At 41.5% G+C, this 14,250-nt stretch overlaps 1 protein-coding gene across 1 annotated transcript; it reads right to left on the reverse strand.

The window, feature by feature from the left end:
- Window positions 1–1,879: 1,879 nt before the first annotated feature.
- mtmr6 (myotubularin related protein 6) lies at window positions 1,880–13,220 on the reverse strand. Its single transcript, XM_030099577.1, has 15 exons — window positions 13,026–13,220; window positions 10,421–10,552; window positions 7,797–7,959; window positions 7,553–7,710; window positions 6,735–6,863; window positions 6,043–6,177; window positions 5,707–5,839; window positions 5,470–5,579; window positions 5,229–5,354; window positions 5,077–5,126; window positions 4,737–4,830; window positions 4,275–4,381; window positions 3,875–4,009; window positions 2,637–2,763; window positions 1,880–2,546 (listed from the first exon to the last, which is right to left on the reverse strand). The coding sequence occupies exons 1-15, from the start codon at window positions 13,047–13,049 to the stop codon at window positions 2,178–2,180; spliced, it is 1,992 nt and encodes a 663-aa protein (XP_029955437.1). The 5' UTR covers window positions 13,050–13,220; the 3' UTR covers window positions 1,880–2,177.
- Window positions 13,221–14,250: the final 1,030 nt, after the last annotated feature.

The following is a 14,250-nucleotide window of genomic DNA, read 5'->3' on the forward strand; positions in this document are numbered from 1 at the left end:
CGCAGCAGCTGATGGCTACCGGCAGGCCAAGTGAACTGCATCCGCACCTCCAAATCCGAGGCCATGGTCCTCGACTGGAAGAAGGTGGTGTGCTCTCTCCAGGTCGGCAGGGAGGAGTGGAGGACTTCAAGTATCTTGGGGTCCTGTTCATGAGAGGGTAATGGATGGAGCGTTCTATCAGTCTTTCATGATGAAGTTGGAGCTGAGCGGAAAAATAATTTATTGATCAGTTTACTGGTCAATCTACGTTCCCATCCTCTTATTTGGTCATGAGCCTTGGGTCATGACCAAAAGGACAAAATCCCAGAGGGTGCCGTGTGGTGCCCCCATGTAGCGTCCGCTGCGCTGGCGTCCCCGAATGGCCCTTGGCATCTGCCTAGACTGCCTATGCCACGGGCCAGCTCTGCTGGCATTTGTATGCTTTCAGTTATAAAATTGATGTTGTAGTAGTAGGTTTATATTGACATTTAGGGATGATAATGTAAGGGACAAGCTTAACATATGTTTTGATATTTATAAGAAAACAGATTTTGTCACTCTCTGTCTTTTTAATTTAAATTTATATTATGTTCTGTTTTTTCTTATTATACTGTCACTTTACTGCTGTGACATTGTACATTTCACTCATAAAGGATTTTCAATTTCAATTTTTCAATTTTCAATTTCTATTCCCCAAAAAAATAACAAAAAAAAAAACTGTCAAACAAGCCACACAAAAAAGTGTCAAGTCACCACCTGGTGGTAAAAATAAACATTAACAACGACTGCAGTTTTGATGATTTTCTTAAGGTTGTCTTTTTTTTTTTTTTAATTGTTTCACCATTCTGGAATTTCCTTTTAATTTTCCCAGATAATCTACAAAATTATATGAAAACCACATTGCATGAACCAGGTTCTTGAGTCATCTGTTAGTTCATTTTAAAGTGAAGTTCCTGGAAATGTGAAACATTTGCTTGAATGTCATCACTGAAAAATACACACTGCCTACTGAAAAAACATTACTTCCTTATTTCCTCTCTCCCCATCCTGAAAACGAAAAGGAAAATATCCTAATCATTTAATCATTCCTTGTTTGCAGTGTTGTCTTCCCACCCCTCTCCTTCCTTTTCCTCAGTAAACCAGAACAGCAAATTGATAACAGAAGGACTTGTTGATAAAAGTGCAAAGGTTTGTGTGTGTGTGTGTGTGCAAAGAGCAAATGTGATAAATAAAGTAACATATTTTTCCAAAAACCTTAAAAACTTGGACATTATTAGGAAAAAAAAAAGTATCTTTTCTTATTTTTAACCTTAGTTTTGTCACATCTTGGGACGGGTCGGACCCTCTGGTGGCTGGTCCCGGTAGGTGTTCTCTGAACCACGTGACTCCCACTGCCATCTTAACATGTTAAATCTGATGTTACATTTCATCAGTCTGTCAGATGAGTCCAAAATCAGCTCAACAGCAACATTAGATTAGGTTGGATTCTGGCCTTTGGATGAAATTAACCATGTCTAATGCCAAGAAAAAAAGTGGTTTATTGTGGATTTTTATAAGTGCTCTGAATATCCAGGCCACGGGGCTTAGCATCCTGTTGAACTGGTTCAGTAGAGCACATTTTTTTCTGGAGCCTAACCTTATCAATCCAGACGAACAGACACACGCACAAAGGTCAACTAAAAATATCAAATGTTGGGGTGAATCTTTCAAACATGCAGCCACTGGCTGAATATTGTCAACATATCGTTAGTTTGTGAGGACACTGTTTTTTTTTTTTTGAGACTTTAAATAAAGCATGAAACTTGTACTTTAAAAGTTTTTAGATTTCTAATAAATATAAAATGTTAAGATGTTTGTTAGTGTTTAAAGTGCATTACATGACTCAACACATCATGGGACAAACTGTTAAGATGAGTTTATTCTCATACTCTGTTCATGAATTCTCCATAGTGCTTTTCAACTTTCATAAAAAAAAAAACAAAAAAAAAAAAACAGACTTTCTCACTATAGGTGCAGTATACGCCATGCGAGGCTTTTCAAAGAGATTTAGACTATACAGACTTCATCCGGTCAACTCGTTCTGCAACATTATGTAATCGACAATTAATCACATCCGGAAACAACGGGGGCGTTCTCGGCGAGCGCCCCCACCCTGGCCATTCCTGTCCCTCAGCATCCCACAGTCCTCCCTGGCTCTTTCAGCAGGTCATGCGAGCCACTCCGAACTCCAGGCTGACCACGGCCGGCTCCTCTTTGGCCAGCTCGTTGTTGTATGTCCCTTCCAGCTCCCCGTAGCTCTGCTTCCTGCTCTCGGTGCCGCTGCTGCCCTCTACTGTCCGCTCCGTGTCCGTGCTCTCGACGGCCTCCTCGCCCACGTCCTCCTGCCCGTCGTTGTCGTTGTCCTCCTCCTCATGACGCTGCGCCTCCTTCTGGCTGACGGGCGCCCCCAGGATGAGCGAGTCGGGGCGCGGCGGGAGGGCGTTGGGGTTGGTGCGCTGATCCCTGGTGGGAGGGGGCGCGGGGGGGTCCGAGGTGGCGACGGGGGTCACGCCCAGCTGCTGAAGCCTCTGAACAGAACCAGCACAGACAGATGAGGAGCCATTCTGGACGGACTCTGTGCGTGAGCTTGAAGTGCATGTGGAGGAAAGCGTGCTCACAGTCTCCAGGGCCTGCAGCGTGCTCTCCGCCTTGCGGCTGTTCTCCCTCAGAGTCAGAATGGTTTTCAGGATGGACTGACGTGGGTGCATGGACCGATCAAACTGGTGATACATGTTCCTCCAGAACCTAAAAGAAAACAAAGGTTAAATGTGATTTTAACAGATTAGCAAAGTAAGATAAAGCATAAAAAAAACAGGCGTAGACTAAAACTGGTGTGACCGGATACAGACAGGTCAAAAAACACAGAAAGATTCTCTCAATAAGCTGTTTGTGTATTCATGTTCACAAAAGGTGAAAAGAACACATTGGATTAATTGGTAATGGAACATTCTAAACTTAGAGTGTCATTAAAGGGAATTAATGTCAAAGTCTTTCTTGTTTCTTTAAAAATTCAAAATCCAAAAGAGGTTTTAGTATTTCTTTGTAAAATAATTGTGTGGTTTGAATATCTGTTATGTCTCTTTTTAACAATGGAGTTTAGAGTGTCTTTTATTGTCTTTTATTGTGGTTGGCATTCTGCCTTTCTTCTGGTTTATAACTGAGGAGCGTGTGAAAACTGTGCCCTGAGCACACAGGACTCCTGTCCACTACCTGCCCTGGGAATTCCGCCACCCGGAAGCCAGCCAGCAGAAAGCTCTGAAGTCTGTACTAAAAGTGACCCAGAAGCTTCGGTCTGTCTCCTGATGCTGCCGTCTTTGTCCTTGGTGACATTAATCATTGTTCACCCATAAAGACTTCTGCCAGTAAGTCACCTGACCTACCAGGAACAGCATCTCGGCTCGTGCCAGCACGTCGCTCAGCCCTCTGCAGACGTAAAATCTTCAACAAGCAGCTCTACAACTACAGTGAGGATCCAAAAAGAGCTTGTGGGGTTGAAATAAAGGAAATTCTCATCTCGCATTTAGCAAATTCAAATAATTTTGGGAAATCTCACTGACCTAAGGCAGCAGTAGTTCAGTCTGATTTAACTTCAGACAGTGATACAAAAGATTTGCGTGTCCTTGCTGGATGTCATATATTTATGTATGTATGTACGCTATTTGAATTTTTATACTTTGCTGCAACACCAATTGCTCTACAGGGGCACAAATAAAACAATCCTCAGTTCGCTCCTTTACTAGTTTGAAAATGAACAACAGGAACCGGGGAAGTTACCAAATATGGCGATAACAGTAGTAAAGCTGAAGGTCAAAAAAACCCAGACACATCTAGGGTTAGGTTATCAGGTGGAGCTTACTTGAAGTGGTAGGGCAGGGTGGAGGGCTCCAGCACAGGATGTGCTTCAGAGTACGCCGGGCTGTAGAACGGATTCAAGTAGTTTTGTTTTTCACTCATCAGAAAAGCCCACAGCGAGTGAGTTCGCTCTCTCAACCTGGAACACAGAACATATCGCCTCAGTAACTCCACAGCCAAATAAATAAATACACTTGTGAGCAACAACTTTGCTTTTCTTTATTATTGTTGAGCTTGATTTCTTTCTTTCATCATTTTAATTGCAGGGAACAGATAATGAACAGGTTTGCATTTTCTGTGTGAATGCACAGAAACAAATTCTTCAACAGTCAACCGTTACGTCACACCACTGCAGCCCTTTGTGTGTGTGTGTGTGTGTGTGTGTGTGTGTGAGATCGACTTACTGCAACTCCTCCCTCTGCCTCTGATTGTTGCCAAGGAAGTTTCCATACTGACAGGAGTGGACGTGTTCGTGGATCTGCAGCAGGAACCACTCGCTGAACTCAAACGCCTGGAGAGGAACAAGAAAAAGCCATAAAATGTGACCTGCTTGTGACCATAATTTCTTTGACGAATAAATTACTTCTATATGAATTTTCTGAAAATAATTATCAAATACTTGTATGAACTGAAAATAAGACATTTTAATCAACTTTTCTGTTTACAACACGACATTAATCCTAACAAATTAAAAATAAAGCAAGAGCTTATAGTGTGATATATTTGGTACCTGGTATATTACTAATCTACATATTCACGCGATTGTTGACGTCCAACCCTACATAAAATACATTCTGCAGGTGGGAAGACACGCGACACCGGTCCACGTAGGAGAAGCGTCATTCAGCTCGCAAACAACGGCACACCTGTGGGAACTGCTCGGTCAGCTGCCAGACGCACTCCAGGAACTGAGTGAAGATAGGAGACACTTCCTTTGGATCCCCGTCTAACTGGTCACACCTGGAAATAAGCAATCGAGAAACAATAATTTAGATTTAGGAGAGCAGCTTAGCAGAACACGCTCAGTCTCTGATTACAGTGGACAGAATTGACGGCCATGGTAGAATGTTCATTTAAATCCATTTATCAATTATGGTTCATTAGTAAGTTCATTACTAAGTCTCAATTTGGCCCTGTGGCTGTCAGGATGAATTTTTCTGGCCTTCACAATCATCAGATTGCCCAAAGAGATCACGCAATACACACCTGTCTGCAAATTTATGACCAAAAGAGATCCAGTCTTTCTCAATCAGTACCTGCAAGACAAATGTAACCATGAAGCAAACAGGAAAACACAGCAGAGGATGATCTTCATATTAGCATCAGTGTAATCTTAGATTTCTGTGTGTGGCCAGTACCATGAAGCCCTTGACAGTGCGGTAATAAGGGTCCATCAGCAGCGCCCCCAGGGAGCACACTTGGGCGGTTCTGTCCCATCCATCCGAACAGTGAACCAACACGCTCGCCCCTTCCACCGTCACAGCCTGAGGTCGGGACATGAGAGAGGAGCGAGGCATTAAAAAGATGAAAGGTTGGCAGGATGAGCAGGTATGTGCTTAAAAAAAATTATAATAATCTAATGGGAGAAGAAAGATGCACCTTGGTGAGGAAGATGGCCGCATCTACGACGGCCTTGATGTGCCGCAGCCAGCCACAGCTCTCTAACCCCACCAGGTAGTCGCTCATGGAAAGAGACCGAGTCCCAACCACTGGGAGACAGGAAGTGATCGTCAGTATTGATCAAAGCACAGTGTGTGTGTGTGTGTGTGTGTGTGTGTGTGTGTGTGTGTGTGTGTGTGTGTGTGTGCGTGCGCGCGTGTGTGTGCATGTTTCAACCTTCCAACAGTTTCTGCAGGCTGGACCTCATGACGTGGATGTTCTCAATGCCGACAAACTGGAAGCGGATGTTGGAGTAGTTGTCCTCGTTCTCGTAGCCTTTGCCAGCGGCCCGGTTAGCGAGCGCGTTCAGCTGGAGGACAGGAAGACGGCAGACGAAGCGGCATTACATGGCAGAACTGACGAATCACCTGGGAGCAATTTTCAAAAACTTTGGGAGGTCCAGCTGCATTTTCAGACATAAAATTTAATATTTGCCCCTCTAATGAAAATCTTAACTCTCTGATGACATGTCCAATATGTGCAGAACATTCAGTTTGAGCGCCTTCAGCTCACCTTTGGCCTCGTGTCCATGACGTAAACGAATCGGCTGTTGTGATTGGCTTTGCTGATGGCCTGCAGCAAGCTCTCGTCCTCGAGGCATCGAGCACTGAACCCGGAGAGAGGCTGACTGCATCGACACACGGCTGCCTGAGGAGCACCGATCAGATAAAAATGAGCCACAAATGGCAACAAGCGACTGTTATCGCTACAGCTAATTGCTGACTGAATTACAGTAAGTCTACAGTCTTCACTTCCTGTATGAAACAGCTGATGTCTGAATGGGTTTTTCCAACGAATAATTAAAAAGTAAGTTCCACAGACTGAACTCCACTCCACACACAGCAGGTAGCGTGACAGGAACACATCAGTGTATGAGATCTCTTCTGAATGTCATCTACCCAGAAAATCAAGAATCACAACATGTTGCAAGTTTTCTATAAGGCAGCATGAGAGAGAAGAATGACTTGTGTGTAAGTGAATCAATGTAAAGACTAAGGAAACAAAGCTTGATTTTCTCATCATTGTTAGATCCAACAGCCTTTATCTGACTGTCACCTTCCAAATACCTACCAAACTTTGAGCTTGTCCTTTTTTTATTTTTTCAGAAAGTGCATACTGATTCAAAGAGTAGATAACAAATGGTATTTCTCTAACTTGCATAACCACCACTGTGTACTCATGTGACACCTGTGTTATGAGTATACCTTCTTCTCTTGGTAGAAGTATGTGAGGACGGGAAAACGGCCTTTGCTTCTGAACTTGGAGCTCCCCACGATGATGGGCTTACTGGCAGTGATGGGAACATACAGGTCTCTGGGATACGTTTCACACACCTGGCAAAAGACAAGCATGCAACATGGAGGTTCCTCTTAGACCTGCAACAGGTGGTTGTGACAGAATGAGTCAGAAAACAAGTGGAGTTTACAATACAGGTGTATCATGACTTGATGTGTGCAGCTAAAAAGATGCTACTGATACATAAGTAGATGTAAGAAAGTTCCGGCTCTGAAATGTACCAAATCAAGAACTGATCTTTGAACTGGATAGTGTAAAATTTCATGCTGGAGCTGGGTAAAAAAAATATCTAAACGTTGGGCTGAAACGCCCCCTTGTGGACAAACATGCATATTGTCTTTATGAGGCTTTCAGCTGCGAGTCCGTCAACTATTCACACGGAGACAACTCTTAACTCACATTACACACAACAGGTATAAAACAAGCCATCGGAAATATTTTAATGTGTGTAAATAGCATTACAATGGCTGAGTAAACAAAAATGGAGGAGGATTCACTTTATTAAAGACATGATTACAACATGTTTTATATGTGTGTTGAATTTATAGAATATGGATCATAAAAAGATTTGAAAACCTACATATATATAACAGAAGTTAATTAGTATTTCAAAAGATGTCTAAGTATCTAAATTACTGTATAAGTCTGAATATAAAATGGTCTGTTTTTCTGGAGACAGTAGTGAAAAAAAAAAACAGTTCTGCATCACATCGGTTTGATGATCTACCTTGTAATGTCTGTTGACATCCGTGAGCTGCCACTGGTCACAGGGGACGCCCATCCTCTCAAACTCCGCCCCCAGGTCGATGAGCTGCCATCCTTCCTCCCTCTGCTGGTCATTTTGTTTGGGGTTGTAGGAGAAGGCATAAAGCTCCTCATATCCAACTGTGTGGAGAAACGCGGAGGGAAGACGCACGTGAGGTAATCATAACAGACATGTGAAAACACGTCGGAGGAGGCGCTGAACTCACCCGGCCGTAGAAGACGCAGCAGCGAGCTGTAGATGTCGTGGCAGTCTCTTTCCCGCGGCACCACAAAATGAACAACCCTGAAGTTGCGACACTGAATGACCAGAGGACAGCCGGACGTGGTCAGAGACAGCTTTTCCACTGAAGCTATATGATGATGCAAAATCTGCAGGGAAGGAAAGAGGAAAAGGACAAAAGGAGACAAAAAAAAAGCAATCATGATCAGGAGCAATATTTTGATTGAATCTAATGATGGGAGCTTATCGATAAAAATGCAAGTCATTGTTTTATAATATTAGTATGCTACCGATAATGAAAGAAGAGTAATTACAAAGTAATTACGTTCTACTTTCATCAATTTTTGTCTGTGAGGTACTGGGGCAGAACTCAGCCAGTTTACATCCTGGAAAGGTCACTAGTCCACCACAGGATGAACGGAGACAATCACACACATTCAGGCCAACAGGCAATTCAGAGTCAATAATTAACCTCAATTGCATGGTGTAGTTCTGTGAGAGGGATCCACAGAAAAACCCACGTGCAAACATTGAGAACGGTCACACTAAAAAAAATTAAATAAAACCTTGAGCCCTGAGTCAAACCACCTACATTCTCAACATGAGACTGTTGCTCAGTCGTGTTGTAAGGGCAATATGACCCAAAATTCATATCTCCATATAAACTCAATATATAGCTTTGTTTTTTTTTAATACAACAAATACTACTCTGGGTAAAAGTCATCAAAAAAACTGAAACATAGGCACTTCTATTAACCACCATTTGCACAAAATAAGCATGGAAAAAAAAAACTTTGAAAAAGGTGACACGCATTAAAAAAAAAAAAAAAACTTTTTATAGGGTTTAATCCAGCTGTATCAAACTCATTTTGGTTCAGGGAGAAACTAGAGGGGGTCAGACCACTGAAACAGTAACACAATACTGTACAAATATCCAAAAATCCTAATGTAAATACCTGTGGTCCAGGTTGAGTGAATAAATAGAACATGCATAACAATGTAATATCTTTAAACTTGGTACAATTTCTGGTGCAAAGTACAGTGAAATGTCTCTTTTAATGAGGCTGCAACTAAAAATATTGGACTGTTTGGATTCTATTATAATTGAATATTATTTATTTGCTCGAAATAAGTGAAATGAAGAAAAATGACATGAATGCAATAACAAATCAACGATATGCATCTGGTCGGCTGGACTGGACCCTTTGGTGCTATGACTGTATGTTTGACAAACAATGAAAGAAAACATGAAGGAAACGCTCCCTCAAGTCAAAACCTCTGGAGGGGGCCTATTTAGTCAAAACAAGCTTTTTTTTTTTGTATTTTCTGACAATTATGCTTTTCTGCTCAGCATCAAGGTTGGTGAATTCACTAGTTACTCGGCCAATGTGTGAACTTCAGAGTGAGAGAGGCTGCAGACAGGCAAGAAATAGAGAAACAGTGACTCTGAAAACTAACATTTAATGCAAAAAGCTATATTGATATAAATAGCGCTGCATTTTTCAATAACCCAAACATCTAAAAACTCTATAGGAAAAAAAATCTCAAAACAAAGAAAGCGGGTTTCCTCTCTCAGCATATAAGGCAGGAAGGATGGTGAAAGTGGGATTGAGGGAAGGGGGGTGTCACGATTCAGGTTCTGCTGCACAAAGCATTTTAGACCACACTATTTCCACAATGCACACGCAGCAGTGTGGCAATCTTCATACTGCAGAACTGATTCAAACCTGCTCATACCGAGTCCTGCATAAATGAACGAAGTGAAAACTGGAAACAGAAAACTTTAGCCAGAAGAGAAACTGAGTAGATCATGTGTTCAAATAACATTAAATGGGACCAAAATTGACCCACCATATGTCAAAAGGATAATATTGTAATACTGTTTTGTTTCAATTTTAGGCATATTGCAGCAGCACTGGACATCCCAACCTCTGATTCTCCTGCTTCTACTGTGCTTATCTTAAAACAACAACATTTACCAATTTAAAAAAAAATATATATCTGACATCAGGAGCAGACACAGACAAAATGTTTTTCAGACATACTTGCACAGGTGGCTGTTTTGCAAAGAAGGGTTTGAAACTACACAAACTTCCTCTTACCACATACAAGCTTGCATGGTCTCTCCTTCCTAATGCAAACCTGCACACACACTACCAGATTGCAAATTTCCTCTTGGTGCTCACCACAAATGTCTCTTTGAGGCAGTGAGGAGGTCAGGCAGTACCTCCAGTTTCTGTTTGAACAGCCGTAAGTGATATTTGTCGAGCCATGCTCAGTTGTTAGATGGGGGTTTGGGAGTTGAACTGAATAAAATGCTATTTTTAGCCATTTCTGGCAGCGACAAAAATGCTTTTGCTTGAGGCTACTGGCAACATTAGACTTCATCAATCCTGCCAGTGAGAGAGTCCATAAATAAAATAAATCAGAGTACTAAAAGTTAATTACTCGCTGATTAGCTTCAAAATTAATTTACTTGAAACTAGATTGTATTACTGACAATTTCTGGTGAAGTAACACAAGTTACCTGCATTACATGGATTACAGCTGTTGCTCAGAATAACAGGTTATAAAGTGAACACCTACAATCCATCCAGAGCTGTCACTCACCCAGATCTCCTGTCCAGCGGAGGCCGAGCCGTTAGAACTGCTCTCCACAAAGATGAGATGTGTGGCTGTGAGGTACAGTGTGCCATTTGTGGATTTGTTGCTGAAGCGATCCTGTAGCCGCACCTGCTCCACCTGCAAAAAAAAAAAAAAAAAAAAAAAACACAGACATAGGCAGTTTTAAATAACCAATGAGAAATTCCCAGAGAGCTTTGCTTCTTTGGCTGAAGGTAGACAGGATGTATTACTGGGGGAAAAAGAGACACGGGATTCTTTTCATAGATTGACACTGAATTAAAATTACTGTAAGCAGCACTTGGCAATGATTTCAGCCGGCGCATCATTTAATCCTGACCACCTGGCTCTCACGAGGCGCTGCCAGATTCATGGCGATTGGCATGAAAGGAGTCACTATTTCTTATTGAACACTGAGGAAAAAGACTAATGCTGGCTGTAACAAAACAATGCTATAAAATATAACAGGCTTAAATGTGGCTTAGTTCAACCAGTTCTCACCACCTTAAGACAAAAAGAAAAAGAAAAAAAAAAAACACTTGGAACTTGCAGAAGTGCACAAACACTCTCAATGTAGAAACAGTAAGTGGAATATTTACTCAAGACATAAATGTCCACACACACAAAAAAGCTGCACTCCAGTAATTATATTAGGTACAACGCCTCACTTGGCAAAAAGTATTGTGCTAGACTGGAAAAAATAATTAATGCATGCAGCTTTTCTTATTCTGTCTTTTTGGCTGCTCCCTTCATCAGGGGTCAACACAACAACCCAGTGCAGCTTGCACTGTCGACTAGCTTGTACTGGATACCCTTCATGACTCAAAGCCGGATAAAAAATTAGCACCACAGTATCCCCAATTTCCACATGCGCACACACAAAAAAAAGTACTTCACTCATTATATCTATGACAGCATGGTGATGGCTGCTGGTGTTGAACTGCTTCATGCTGCTGCTGCACTAATTGTTCATATCTATGATTCATCCTTTCAGCCGTTTTTTTTCTTGACTCAGACATCCTCTTCTTCGTTTCCGTTTTCCTGTTATTGTGAGATATGATGCAATGACTGAGCCCATCTCCGTCTCCAAGCAACCCGAGGGTCAAAGCTCCAACAGAAGAGAGCCGCTACGAACATACAGGAAGGCAAATGTGTGTCACACTTAATAACTGAGTTAGTGAAAGTGGGATGAAGAATGGAAATGTGTGTTTCCATATGAAGATTGTTAATGGAATTGGCCATAATTTGGAAAAAAAAAATTACTTTATGATGTGACACCATAACCTAAACTTTGAAAGCAGATGCACCAAATTGAAAAGTCTTTTTTCCCCAACTAGTGATTAGTCTCAATAATTTCTTTCAGGTGTAATTAACACCGATTGAAACCCTGAAAGTGACACCAAACCATTTATTACTGCTGGATAAAATGTATTCTTATTTCTTCATCAAACAAGCAAACGGGACTTGTGACAGCTGGAAAACAGCCCATCTGTGTGCAATCACACCCACCAGATCTCATCCTGTCCCCATTCATTCCCACGGCATTGTGTGTACTTAACTGTGATGCAAGGTTACACCACAGCCATGGAAAATTTCTTACACTCTTGGAATAAAATGATGAAAGAAAGCCCGTCTTTCAGTTTACACACCTTGAAAAATACACAAAGTACATAGGATTATGCCTCATTAGCTCCTGTTCTGCAAGCTGGAGAGGATCACACAGAGTATGTTTGCCTGGATAAAGGAAAGCCGACCAAGTCGTAAACAAATTCCTCTGACTTTGCAGACTGGCAGAGGAGACTTGAAGCAACTATTCAGTGTTGGGTCAAAGTGCTGTCAGAACGGATGCACCCTGAACCCACAGAAACACATTAACTGCAGGTAAATCAATACTTATTTCGTGAACTTATGCTCATTTTAAGCAGAGCTGCAGCTGACACCGGGCCAAAGGTTGGCAGACAGAAAAAGACAATCCCCTAAACTCACATTCACACCAGCATGATTTTATGAATACATGAAGACAGAGGAAAAAAAAAGGGGGGACATGCAAATCATAATTTCAAGCAATCAGTAACCACATATAAGCAGGCCTGAATGAACTTCACCTGTACTGAAGTCGTCAGTTATTGACTTCTGTTGGCTTTAGGATAACAGGCCACCTCCCTTGATCATTAGATAAGTAAACAAACACTTCCAGTAGATACAGCCTGGCCCTGAATGTCTAACAAGTCTATCTGTATGCTACTGTTTGTTCCTAATGTAAGACTGTATCTGTTGGGGTGTCCCACTGAAATCAATAAAGTGACTTCACCTAATAGCGTAGCGTTAATCAGATCGATAAAAGGGTGTGTAAACAGAGACGGGGGGAGCTCTGCTGTCAGCTGTACGGGAAACAACAGGCAGCTCATTGATGCTCGTCACGTATGACACTGACGACACCTGCTCGCCGCCGCGACATCTCACCGCTCCACGTATCTACAGTCTGAACACTTGTGTCTCACAATCTGAACCAGGTCAGCAAATCCTGGAAATCAAACGGCCGAGTTGCTCACTGAGTCCCATCCAGTCGCAATTAGCAGGAAATGTTAGCTACCTTCGGTGTTCGGATATGCTCCATTTCTCCGGCCCCGGGCGACTGTCAGCGACCGCAAAGCTTCAGACGAGGCCTCCCGGTGTCAGTCGTGTCATGGAGGATATGTTGCACTCGAACGAAAAGATTTGGGTTTTTTTTCGTTCGCATACGATATGTATTTTTATTGTCAACCACTCCAGTGCCTCATCCGCGTTCAGGCCGCGGAAGTATGTAATCAAGCGGAGTGGCAGGTTTTCAGAATAAAAGCACACCTATACGTCATGTAAACCTTTCTGGACGTCATCGTTTGTCAGATGCCTACATCTTTCGGATTTAGAATCAGTTTTTCCGACTTTCCACCAAATTCAGTTAGAGCAACAAAACATGTCTGACCTTCAAAATGAAGTGAAAAGTATGTAGTGTGGAATTGCAAAAACTAAAAATCTTAACACTTTACAAAGTTTTTATTACTCTGCCATTTTACCTGTTTTAACCATTTTAGCTGTTTTATCGAATTTCACCCTTTGTAGAATTTTATTGAGATGCAGTTTTGTAGGATAAATGCTTGTTGAAATGAATGTCACAATATTGAAAATATGAGCTGTGAAAAATCAATGTGTATTAGCCATTGACTGTATATTATATTAACATATGAGCTAAAAAATAATGATCTAAACTTGGGTGGGGGGGGGGGGGGGGGGTAATGTGCCGTTGTATAGACAACAATAGTTTTCTTACTACTGCAATGTGGCATTATAAAAAGTTTGAACTTTCATATCATGTCACACATGGAAACCTGCATGGTTGGCAGATGAACCCCTCCACATTCAGTGAAACCCTCTATTTTTGGTCTGATGTGTTTCATATGCCTTCAATCCCCTTTACTCTGTATGCTCACCTTACAAGTGTGTATTTTGAGTACATCCATGCAATGTGACCTTCAAATCAAATCTGATACAAGTGTAAGCTATATGGATGCACCAATATGAAAAATTTGACAGATACACATATCCAATATTAATTTTTTGGTTATGGCTGATAGCTTATAATTATTTTACCAATATCGATATTGGTTTTCAACAAGTTTCTATGATGACTTTTTTTTATATTGAAGACCATGTAAACACTGAACATGAAAAAGCAATTAATGTTCGTATTTTCCAAAACGTCATATACTAATTACAAAACAAATTAAATTAAATAATAGTGGTAATTTAGACTGACCTTCTTATAAGTTGAACCAAGT

The sequence above is a fragment of the Salarias fasciatus genome, chromosome 9, assembly GCF_902148845.1.
Source record: "Salarias fasciatus chromosome 9, fSalaFa1.1, whole genome shotgun sequence".
Classification (NCBI taxonomy): Eukaryota; Metazoa; Chordata; class Actinopteri; order Blenniiformes; family Blenniidae; genus Salarias; species Salarias fasciatus.

Bases quoted from the DNA above. Each gene is read 5' to 3' on its own strand.
- mtmr6 (XM_030099577.1), bottom strand. From the start codon at position 13,049: ATGGAGCATATCCGAACACCGAAG. The intron at 10,553-13,025 runs GTAGCTAACATT...TTTTTTTTGCAG, and splicing joins AGCATATCCGAACACCGAAG to GTGGAGCAGGTGCGGCTACA. The intron at 6,178-6,734 runs GTATACTCATAA...GGTGCTCCTCAG, and splicing joins ACTTCTACCAAGAGAAGAAG to GCAGCCGTGTGTCGATGCAG.